The 12,596-nt window shown below is 45.4% G+C and overlaps 1 protein-coding gene across 1 annotated transcript in view; it reads right to left on the bottom strand.

Annotated features, from left to right (window-relative positions):
* The window catches only part of FAM135B (family with sequence similarity 135 member B), a 174,395-nt gene that overhangs the window by 37,226 nt on the left and 124,573 nt on the right, over positions 1-12,596 (bottom strand). Inside the window, exons 9-12 of the mRNA XM_088443003.1 lie at positions 7,475-7,630; positions 5,907-5,980; positions 4,247-4,401; positions 1,912-3,697 (exon numbers count right to left, since the gene is read on the bottom strand). Coding sequence (XP_088299129.1) covers positions 1,912-3,697; positions 4,247-4,401; positions 5,907-5,980; positions 7,475-7,630 — 2,171 coding nt within the window. The remainder of the gene's footprint in view (positions 1-1,911; positions 3,698-4,246; positions 4,402-5,906; positions 5,981-7,474; positions 7,631-12,596) is intronic.

The following is a 12,596-nucleotide window of genomic DNA, read 5'->3' as shown; positions in this document are numbered from 1 at the left end:
GATTTTACACACAGTGACGTAGGTCTGATACCTACAGAGAGTGGATGACACCTGACACCTTTACACGTTGGAGCGCAATTGTCATCTAAATAAATCAAGGTCTGTTACCTACAGTATAGACAGTGAAGTTTACATTTCATCTACACCATATGTTCCCAAACTCGGGGCCTGATTCAGACCCGGTCGCAAGCACTGAGCGCTCGCAACCGGGTCGATGGTGGCCCAGTGCGCACGCGCAGCATACGCGCAGCGTGCGCGAGCCCCGGAGCGAGCGCAATAAGCACTCGCTCCGGGACTCACTACAAAGGTGGCAGCTGTCGATGTTGATCGATGTTGATCGACAGCTCGCCCCATTTTGTAGGCGTGGCGTGGGGGTGGCTTCACAAACGGAGGCATTCCCATGCGAATGCTTACCGTTTGTGGGCGGCCCCACTGACATCACCAGTGATGTCAGTGGGAGAGCTTCCGGCTCTATTTGAGCCAGAAGCTCTCTGGGGCTTGCGGCCACGAGACCCTACCACAAGGGTCTCGTCGCAAGCCCGATGGTCGCGATGGTCTTGACCATCGCGAGCATCATCATGGCCGCTCGCTTTAACTGTGGGTTGCCACCCACAGCTAGCCGAGCGGCCAGGAGGCTGCTCCTAAAAAAAACAGCGCCTGCCCTGATTCAGAGCGAGCGCTCACTTTTTGTGAGCGCCTCTGAATCAGGCCCTCGGTCCTCAGACACCTTAATGGTCCCGGTTTTAAGGATAACCATGCATGGGCACATGTGACTTAATTAGTCAATTTGATGTCATCCTCTGTGCTCAACCATGGATATTCTTAATACCTGGACCGTTAGTCTACCCCTTAAATGCAGGTAGTTATCGGTATATGCTGATCGCTCATTAGCCGCAGAATGAAATACCAATGCCGGAAGCCCGAATGGTCTACATCCTGCCAGGGGCTGGTAAGTACCTAACCCTCCCCTGTCCCCCCCATAACCCTAACCCTCCCTTTGGGGTACGTATCCATAACCTCCCCCCGGCGGTGCCTAACCCTAACCTCCCTTCTCGCAAACTAAACCTAACCCTCCCGGGGGGGGATGCTTAACCCTAACCTCCCCCCAGTGGTGCCTTACCCTAACTCCCCCTTACCCTAGCCTAAACCTAGCCCTCCCCAGGGAGTGCCTAACCCTAAGTCCCCCTGGTGGTGCCTAAACCTAACACCCCCCCCCACGGCTAACAGATAGAAAGCCCCGCCAACCTTCATTCGGGATGCCGGCAGTCGGGATTTCAGCGTCTATCTTTAATCCAGCGTTGGGCTTCCATTTTGGGACTCTGGCCACTGGTAATCTAACTATATCCCATGTAATATTGCCCTTGTCCAAGAACATACAGTAATTAAATTATTTTAAACAGGCATATTGGACCCGTCATTTGAAGGGTTGAGGGGTCTTTCTCTCCTAACCTCCTACACTTACTCTACCTTTCACCTCTTACCATTCACCCCATCCACCGCAGTGGGAGCTATTAGCGCGGGATATGGCTGAGATGGGACAGACCATCCACGATGATTATAAAGTTGTGCAAACAAATATATCAGTCTGCAGTTCAACCCTTATTCTATATATATTTTTACAAAATTAAATAGTTTTATTTTTTTCATATTAGGGTAATAGGGCTGTGAATTTGCCTATTATGGGAGGTAGTTATGATATATTTATTAACTTGAATTAAAATTGATTGGGGATTTTTTTTTTTTACTTTAGCTCCTGACTCTTGTTGTTTCCCTTCCTCTGTGCATTTAGGTTTTGTCTTCCTTTAGATAAACAAAATTAGAACTTAGAAATCGGCGAACTTGATGGACAAACTCAAAAAGCAACTATGAACTTTGCAGACTTTAAATGTCAGGGAATGTTTTCTATCTCACCTGAGCATTCTCTCATTAATCTCTTCACCAGCATCCGAGGAGCCCTCCGAGATGACTCCGAAAGAGCCCAGTGGCTGTCTGGTTATTGGGAAGAACGCCTGTTTTGCTGAAAAACCAGGGAGAACCGGAGTGTCTTTTTGCATTGAGGAGAAAGGCAAGCACGTCGCCGTACAAGAAACAGACAGATTCACCATTTCTACGCCTCTTCTTCCGTCAAGGGCAAGAACCGTGGGTGAGCTTGAGTTGGAATCAGATAGGGAAGCACAAACGCTTCTACTGGCTTTACTTTTTTGCTCTGCATCGCAGAACTCATGGTCAGAACTGGAATCTGCCATCTGATCGCTGCCCGAGTCTTCTGTGAGTTCAATCTCATGCAGAAATGGAAAGCTATCCATAGCCTCTTTGGATTGAGACAAGATGGAGGCACTACTTTCTGCAGAGTCTCCGTCCACCGATGTTGCCAATAAAAAGGGAGCTGGGTTCAGCATCTCAGGCACTTTGTTCAGACACTCAGAAAAGCATTCGTTGCCCGGCATGTCTGCATTGCACAGCATAGATGGCCCATAGACATCCTTTTCATTGAACGGGACCTTATAATTTTCGCTGTATACGTTCTCCAAATTACTGTTACAATTTGAAAATAAATGTTGAACTTCCATATCTACGACGGGAGACTCTACAGATGTACTTTTACTTGGACAAAACAAATCACTAAAATTTTCAGAGGCCACTGCTATGTCTGTCCTCCCTATGTCAACGTTCTTTGCCAAAATGTCCAGTTGGTCATCCCTGCTGGCTGCATCTTTTGTCAGTATCACATCCTCCGCTGACTCCTCTGGGCTACTGATTTGTGGTGCCGAAACAGACTTAGTCAATTTTGAAAGCTCCACATCTCTTTCCTCTTCTTCAAAAGGCAAAGAGCTGATGGAGGTCAGAGAGGCCTGTATCCCACTTGGCAAACTCATGTTACTCTCCATTTGTCCTCCCTCTAAAGAGTTCCTGTACATACTATGCTTCCCGGACAGCTGCTGCAGCAGTTCCTCATCACTGGTCAGGTCCATCGTTTTAGTGTGAGTATCACACCACGCTACGGAGCTGGGCTCACTCTCGATTCCAGAATCCGATATCACAGATGAGGACCTCTTCATGGCACCAGAACACAAGGGGAAGTCTTTGAGTTTATCGCTGGGGAAGCACTTTGCTGCAAGAGCATTTTTCAAGGATTTACTTATTAACTCAGTGCTGTTGCTTTTGGACAATATGGGCATGCCTTGATGTGGCCTCCTGTTTTCTGGACTTGGTTTGGGTTTATGGTGGCCAAGCTCCTGCATCGCAATATTTTCAAAGGACAAGTTGTCATTGTCACTACTCATTACTCCTGCAGACTGATGCTTGTAGTCTGCATTTATTGTAGACTCACTCCATGAAGCACTTTCACTATATTGATCAAATGTAAATGGCCTCCCTTCAACATCAGGGACTCCATCAGATTTATGAGCCACTTCATCCTCACTAGTGGTTTGAACTTGCAAGTCAGTGGCAGATATATTGTCCTGAAGTTCAGAAAGTCTTTCTGTACATTGTCTTTTTTCGGAGATGTCTTGAAAACATTGCATTGGGCTCTGGTCTATACCGATACCTTCTGGACCGTCCAGGCATGGGCTGGTTTTTTCAAATGAAGCGTTTTCGTAGACTGTGGTAGTTTGAACGAAATGGAAGCTGACATCGCTGCTGCTTAAGATATTTTCAGAATCTTTTTCAGTAGTTGTTCCCAATAGTGTTATGCCTATAGTGAGTTAGGAGACACAAAAGAAGAAATTGTAATAGATGATTGCATTCAGTGGACAATCCTCTATAGGTTGTGAGCTCTCACGAGCAGGGCCCTCTTCCCTGACATTTGCCATCATCTACCCCATACTTACAATGGCCTCGTATATGCCTGCCGCTCCCATCTGCTAGGGTATAGGTTTCAGCCAGCAGGCACTTTGTCCTTATTATGACTGTACATACATAATTGTTTGTTAAATATCAGGCTTGTCTGTAGTGTAATGTTCTGTGCTTTATATCCTGTTATCGTAATGGTTTATACTTTATTTCCTGTTATGGTTACACCATTTCTATACATTTACCCCTATAGGAAGAAGAGGAGAAGGGGGATGAAGAGAAAGAGGCGGAAAAGGGGGAGGGGTAGAAGGAAAAGACGAAGGAGGAGGAGGAGGATGTAGAAGGGAAGGCGGAGAAGGATGAGGAGGAGGAGAGGAGTAGGGGAAGGGAGCCGGAGAACCCAAATCATTTTGAATAGTCTGCCAGGCACAGGTTAACCGCATCCACCAACCTTTCCTTGGGCATTCAACATATCTGTCTTCAAAGATAATGGGCAGAGAGTTCCAGTCTCCATCGATGTCCAGACATTCGGCAGGTAGAGGGGGCATGCTCATAAAATACTCGGAGCTCCTGGCCTCTCCTGACAAGTTGCTGTTATTCTGTATCCTGGAACCAGAGAGGATGTATTATTTTACCTTACACAATTGTCATGTTTGTATATTTTCCCATAACTCATTTTGCAGGTTTTTGGAATGTACAGAAAACATTCTTATTATAATAACTACAGTAAGGATGATTTGCATGATTTTAACTGAAGGCATCCAAAGAAAATAAATAAGTTTATGTTTGTCACGGTTAATGATGTAATTATAAACCCAAGACCAGAGTGTAGACTCTATATCAGGGGTAGCCAACCCTGGTCCTCAAGAGCTACCAACAGTGCATGTTTTGCAGGTATCCTCTCAGAATAACAAGTGTAATAATTAGCTCCACCTGTGGATCTTTTCAAATGTGTTAGTGAGTAATGACTGCACCTGTGCACCAGCTAGGTGGTCTGGAAAACGTGAACTGTTGGTAGCTCTTGAGGACCGAGGTTGGCTACCACTGCTCTATACTATTTCCTTCACACTCAAATTCTGCCAGATTAGGCAGTCCACAAATCCTCATGACCTATCACACAGAACAGTCGTCATCGCCCCCCCCTCCCCCTATTTCCCCCTTCGCCACTTCTCCCACAGGGCGAGATCCCTGCCATTTCCCAGTCAAAATGTATCTGTCCTTCTAATTGCCTCTGATGTCATTTATATCCACCTCATTTCTCAACTACTCTTACTGTTGACTTCCCTTGACTGTAAGTTTTAGATTGTGAGCTCTCTCGAGCAGGGCCTTCCTCCATCATCATCATCGTCCCGTCCCCACCCCGCCTCACTTTTAATATCACACCCCCTCTCCTCTACCCAACCACCCTTCACTGCCAACAATACAGTACAGTACCTCTGGGCTCATCCGGAGCTTTTTGTTTGGGTATGACTGCACATATAGGCTTGCCATATAATCCCTTTAATTCGGAAAACAGGTGAATTATAGTTTCTGCGGCTCATTAAAACCAGATGAAATGGAGACTTGAAGTCAGACAGCCACAGGACCTGTGTAATTCATATGTGTCCTGAATTAAAGGGATGATATGGCTACCCTATGTTTATGTAGTATTTTTATATACTGTAGCTTGTATCCCATGTTATCTTATGTAATGTTTTTTATTTTGATTGCACTGTTTCTGCTTATGTACTTTGTAAAGACCTGTGGACCCCTTGAAGCGCCATATAAATAAAGGATAAGAATGTTACACATCTCTTCTTTCATTTGATGGCAGGACATTAATTTCTAAGTCTGTCCAACATTCAAGAATATAGATATTGGAATATCCAATGGATACACTGTACAATTACATGGCACTCCCTCTAGTATAATGGACCACCCATACAGGTCTACTATAAAGAGGTAACTCATGTAGTCTTCAGGATGGCCAAAGAACCATATGCAGCCAAGGGTTTACACATGGTGCATGGCATGCCTGCAAACCCTTAGTGGTCGAATGCAACACATTTTATGTAATTACTAAGCTCCGATGTTGGGTTATGGTTTTGTAGCAGAAATTCCATCACACTCACAGATTCTCCTGAAAAGTCAGGGCAGCGGGTTTCTCATGTTCAGCGTAGAAGAACGCTTCTGAAAACCTTCGTACCTGGAAAAAGGAAGACAAATGTTTTTAAAACACATCGTTGGGGTCTGAAATGGGATGGGGTCAGCTCCGGTAACTGAACCTTGAAATAATTATAAACATCTCCAACATATGCAAAAGGTATAGAACGGAGATTGGGCATATCAACTTGGCTGCTTCTAAAATTGTGAATGACTTTGGAATTAATTTCCAAATTTGCCAATAATTTAAGCCCGTTGGAAAATTAGACCAATTATAGTGCATGGAAGATACAGAAATCACTCATCATAGATAAATAAATGTCACATGTTAACAGCCTTATTTGTGTCCCCCATCACCATGTGTGGTATTAGGGGGAGCATGGTTTGGTGATCCACCACTTCCTTTGTGTCTTGTTTACCTGATCAGCTCTTGGGAGTAGCCAGAAGGTTCCCACATGCTGACATACAATCTGCCACGTAAGCCTTAGTAAGCATACAGAAGTATACAGTGGGCGATTGGTTCAATTTAACTAAAAATGTTAAGTTAGCTCTTTTTACGGGGATGGGTATGAGATGCCGGCGCTAAACCTAACCCTCCCCCTAGTGTCTAATCCCAGTACGTACATTCAGGCTCTCGGCAGTCGGGATGCCGGCACGGGCATTCTGATAAGTGTTGGATTTCCGGCGTCGGCATTGTGACCGCATCCCATTTTTACAATGCACGGGCAAAACGTAACTTCTCCAAATGCTGTATGGTAACAAACTATCTGTGCGAGGAGTGTGGATAGTGCAAGGTCAATGTTCCCCCACTCCCTTGTAGCTCCCATTAGTACTGTCTGGTTATTTATTAGCCAAACCTCGTATACAGCACAGAGATTACTTTGACTGAGGGCCTGATTCAGCAAGGAACGCAAAGGAGAGAACGCACGGACTCGGCCGATGTTTTTGCACTGCGCATGCGTATGCATCGCACTGCGCGTGCGTGAACTAGCCAGTGCAATCGGGTTATGGTACGCAGACTACACGCAGTGTGCACGCAGACCCTTCCGATATTGATTGACAGGAAGTGACGTTTGTGGGTGGTGACGGGGGCGGTCAGGTGAACGCAGGCGTTATAACGCCGTTATAGGGGTGTGCATAATTAAGGCAGTGCGGCGGCATACGCAGCCATACCGTAAGCTGTACACAGGAAGCGGCCAAATCCTGCAGCAGGTCAGGTCATCCACTATTATACTAATGGGTCCGATGGTTCTCGATGTTACCGATGTTTACGCCATCTTGCGTGCTGATCAGGCTGTGAGTAAAGGGAGATGGGCGGCTGGGTGTCTGCATCTTGCGCTGCGGTCTCCATGCGTATGCATTGATTAGCATATTCTCGCAGCGGACGGGTGCGTGCATCTGATAGCGTGCGTCCCTTGCTGAATCAGGCCCTGAGTACCTCTGGGAGTATTACCCCCATCCCTGGCAGTCTATAGAAACATATTTAGGATGAATATATATATATATATATATATATGTATATGGAGAAATAAGTTACCCGTAGGGTGTGGTGTTCTTGCATGAGGTAGGTCGTCACTTCTGGCTGGAGAGTCACTATTTCCAGAAACTTGGTCCACAATACCAAGAGCTGAGAACACAGCCATGCCAAATCCTTGCTGATCTGCTCGGTTATCCTGTCTGGGTTGTTCAGCTCCTGCAAGAGACAAAAAACATAAAACAATTAGTAACAGCTAATTATGACATTGCTAAACTACAACTCCCAAATGTAACAAACTGTTGAAGTATATAGAGTATATTAAGTTACATGAAAGGAGCTGTCCCCCCCTGACTAGGATTCAGAGAACCCCAACCGTCCTACCTAAAACTAGATAACAGGAGGAGAGGACCCCCCACCTCTCAGACAGTCATGTTATGTACAGCGCAGCTTTCCTCCAAAACCTTCCCCAGCTACAATGCAGTGGCACCACCTCATGTTTGAGGTTGGAACTTTATAAAAGATTGTCCAATTCTGCCAGGCACAGAATTCTGGGCCTGATTCAGAGCCACTCGTTATTTGTGGTCGTTCGTTCTAAAACTAGGGGTGGCTATTCAAATGAACCGTTCGCTGTTTGCGTTCTGTTCACGCCTCTATGTCTGAACGAGCGAACAAAACTTGCGTTCGTTTTTTAGAAAAGTACGCCCCCTAGCCGCTCGCATCCTACGTCATGTCCGCTATTTATTAGATTAATCGAGAACATCGACAAGGGTATGAACTGCTCGCTATTCTTGGGGTTGGTGTTTGCTACCACAATTTTGCGAGCAGTTCTGACTATAAAATAACCCAGTGACGTGGTCCATGACGCTGCTGTTTTAAATATGCACACCCATAAAACGCCCGTTTTGACCTTTAAGCATGCCTGCGTTCTGATTTCCACTCCCCATTTTCAAGCACCTTCCCCCGTTACCACCCACATACGCCTCTTTCTGTCACTCAAAATAGCAGGCATTCGCTATTTTGCGAGCACATGAATTTCGGCCGCACTGACTGGTTCGCGCATGCGTATAATGATCCGTACGCATGCGCAGTTGGGCAAACATCGCTCAGAGCGAACGAGCTGCCGCTTACGAGTGGCTCTGAATCAGGCCCTCTGTTTTAGATTTATCGGGCATTGCGCTAACAAAAATAACGATTTGTTATTTGCAGAAGAATTAAGCTAAATTGTACAACCAACATTTGTCAGTGTGGTCAGTCTGGCAGCAACAAAGAGTAATGGTGCATACACACGGTCAGATTTTTCTTCAGATCTGAACGATAACGATTTAAAAATTCGTTCAATCGTTCATATCTGAAGGAAAATCTGACATGTCTGAACGATGAACGATGTGCGTTCCCGATGGTCAGATAACGATATCTGACATCTGATGTGTTTGCAGTCTGATTTGGACGATTCCATTCATTTTAATGGAGTCAAAAATCGTTCGTAGTTCAAATCGTTCAAATCGTTGGTCAAATCGTTCATCAAATAGTTCAGATCGTTCAATCGTTCATCTGACACATCTGACAAATCTGACAAATCTGACCGTGTGTATGCACCTTAAATGGTTCTCACTCTGATTTGCTTCCAGACTGAACCTGTACTGTAGCGAAGCATATTCTCATGAGAGAGACATTGTTTCTCTGTTTATGGGGGAGAGGTATCAAGGCTTGGAGAGAGATATAGTGGAGCAGTTGCCCAAAGCAACCAATCAGCTTCTGTCATTTATCTAGCACAGTCCATGAAATGACAGTTAGATTCTGACTGGTTTCTTTGGGCAACTGAAACCACTTTATATCTCTCCAAGGCTTGATACAACTCCCCTGCTATGTCTCTACAGAGTAGGACTGTCCATCAAGGCACATGCCATAGATGGTTGGTAACTTATAACCATTGGTATGATATTATCCATGGTTGAACCATCGATAGTAGGTCTCCATGTATGCGCAGAACACAACCACTCATGCACTATAAGGCCTCCGAATATATGATGGAGATGCGTTGCGCTTAGGTCAATTTATTGGGGTTATGGGTCGGGAGCTGCTATATATAAGGGATCACCAAATCCATTTTCAGAAATATAGTAAAAATTGGTTTATATAGCGCTCACCTTTTTGTGTATCATGTGGTGGGTTTCTAACTAAATTTGGTCGACAGATTGATTTACTAAATAGAATAATGTAACCAGTTCACACTCACTTAGTGAGGTTTGTGTGTTTATTTGTTAATAGTAGGTTTCAGAAAATGTTGACAAAATGATATTCCAGTGTAATATAAATGTTTTTTATTTTAGCTCATATAAATATGTTATAATAAACAAACAGACATGAATAACGTTTGGAAAGGTATTGGTGGGAAAAATGAGGGTGGAAGAGGGAAAAGTGAATGTGGGGGAAACACAAAAAAGAGGGGGGAAGTTAAAAAAAATATATAAAATAAATAAATAAAAATAAAAATTTAAATGAAAATAAAATTTGAATAGCAGTCCAATACTGAAGAAAAGATGATAAAGGATATTCAACAAAATCCTAGAGATCCGCTTGTTACACAGTTGCCAAATTGGTAAACAGACATTGTATCAATTGGAATGGATTTGTTAAAATGTTTCAAAGATGTCAGCCAGGAAAATTACTATCCAGATAGGCACCTTCGATAATGTGGGTGGTCTATGGTAACAGAAGTGATGTCTGTGAATGTTAAAGTCCTTATGAGAACCGGACCCACCCGCTGTTCTTACAACTAGGCTGTTAGCCCTGCAGTGGCAGGCAGTCTTTCAACTGTGTTTTTGAGGAAGGTAAGTACCAGGCTAGCGCTATTACATACTGCGATGGTTTGCAGTATGTATAGCATTCCCTCCAGTTGTGGCTGAAAGGGGTGCCTGACAGCGTACCGGGATAGAGTGCGGGAATGCACAGGCAGTGGGTACGCCGCTGACACTTAGCACTCTGTCACGTTTTCCCAGCACCGCCAGAGTTCCCAAGGCACTGCGCCAAATTGAAACCAACCGGATATTACGGGCTGTAGTTTGGAAGCCGACGGTCTAAATCCCGACCGCTGCCTTCCAGACGTTCTAATCCCGGCGTGGTACTAATGACAGGCGTCTAAATCTAGACGCCTGTCATTAACCAGACGCCGAAAGACCAATGCCTGGCATCCCGATCGAAGTGATGCCGGGCGCCGGGCACGGTCAGTCGCGGGGCGGGGGAGGGTTAGGTTTAGGCACCCCCCTGGGAGATTAGGGTTAGTCCAGGGGAAGGGGGAATAAGGGTTAGGCACCCCCGGGGGGAGGTTAGGGTTAGTCCAGGGGAAGGGGGAATAAGGGTTAGGCACCCCCAGGGGGAGGTTAGGGTTAGGCATCCCCCTGGAGGACTTAGGTTTAGACTGCAGGGAAGGGGGGGTTAGGTTTAGGCACTTAGAGGGGGGATTAGGGTTGGGCACTTGGGGGGGAGGTTAAGTGCCGCCTTTTCTTTTTCATGATTCTGCTAGATTGTGTGTATATATATATATATGTCCATAGACAAAAAAAACCTTATGCTTTCATAATGTTCCATTAAGGCAGTGGTGTCAAACTCGGGCTCTCCAACTGCAGTTGGACTACACATCCCAGCATGCAGTGCTACAGTTTTGCTATTAGAGAATGCTAAGACAGTGGCAGGGCATGCTGGGATATGTAGTCCCACAAAAGCTGAAGGGCCCGAGTTTGACAACACTGCATTAAGGCTTCTTAGATGTGATCTAAAATTTCACAAAACCTACTGGATTTCTGCTACTCAAACTCAAAGAAGCAATGAAGTTCCAATCATTAAGGCTGACACCTTAATAGACAAGTTCCTTGCGCAATACAGATATGGTATGCCATCACACCCTATGGTTAACTGCAGATTCAGCACTCTCACAGAGTGAGATTGCTATCACTCACAAAATGGTGGAGCAGCTAATTCACAGAATGGTGTACTCATTGGAATACACATATGCAGTCTATGCAACTGAGAACTGAATAGTTATGTGGCACACACATCCCACTCAGTGTCCACAATCTTTCAATTTAGTCACCACAACAATCCCACTAGGTTCCAACATCCTTCTCGCTCCATACATCTATCTCATTCAGAATATACATTCAGCTCCATAATTGCCAAAATTATCATACTCTGTCTATGCATGTGCAATTTCTTCCCCTATACGCCTCCATGCTGCTCTATTTTCCCCAGTCCCTACTGCTGTGTGGTCTCCTAACTGTGCTAGTCTGTATTCCCTCATCCGCACCAATCTGTCTTTCCCCATCCACATCGCCCTGTCTTCCTGCATCTATGCCACTCTGTTCCTACCATCTGCACCACTGCCTTCCCTCCAAGAGAGACGGTTGCAGGGGCGGGCTGCAGGTGTGCAGGGCAGTGGCAGCACCGGGCAGTTCACAAGGGTGGCAGTGGGAGTGTGGGGCAGTGGCAGCGGTGGGGGGAGACAGAGGGGCTCATTGGCACTAATGGTCCAAACCCTGAACTGCTTCTTAAGGCCCCTGCACAAGGAACGATGTGCTCATGATGCAATATCGTAAACGATTTCCCTTGAACTCTCCCCGGCACTCCAGGACATGATATGGTGCTTAAACAGCACATTCAGACATAAGATCTAAAGATTTGCAGATCAGTAAGATCCATGATGCAGGCACTGTGTAAAAACAATAATTCAGAGATGCGCACATGGATCAGTGCAATCCGTGCGGCATGCATCTGAGAATAAAAAATTAATATGATGCATGGACAGTGAGATCCGTCCATGCATCTGTGCTAATAAATGAAAACAAGTGAATTTGAAAAAATAAATTGCATCCCCCACCCCACCAAAAGCAAAACCAGCCCCAGGTTTTCTCACAGCCTGTCCTGGTTGTGAAAATACAGGGGACAAATGACACAGAGGTCCCCTTGTATTTAGCACAACCAGCACCGGATTTCCAGAGCCAGTCCTGGTTTTCAGAATAAAGGGGACAAAAGACATAGAGGTCCCCTGTATTTAGCACAACCAGCACTGGGCTCAATCCTGGTTTTGGAAATAAAGAGGACAAAAGCGGAGGTGTCCACTGTAATTGCCATAACCAGTACCTGACCCTTTCCCACAGCCAGGGGAACCCTTTCACCGAATCCCAGG

This window comes from Taudactylus pleione, unplaced genomic scaffold, assembly GCF_031769625.1.
Source record: "Taudactylus pleione unplaced genomic scaffold, aTauple2 ptg000321l, whole genome shotgun sequence".
Classification (NCBI taxonomy): domain Eukaryota; kingdom Metazoa; phylum Chordata; class Amphibia; order Anura; family Myobatrachidae; genus Taudactylus; species Taudactylus pleione.
The sequence above is the reverse complement of the archived record's forward strand: the minus strand, read 5'-3'. Positions and strand labels throughout refer to the sequence as shown.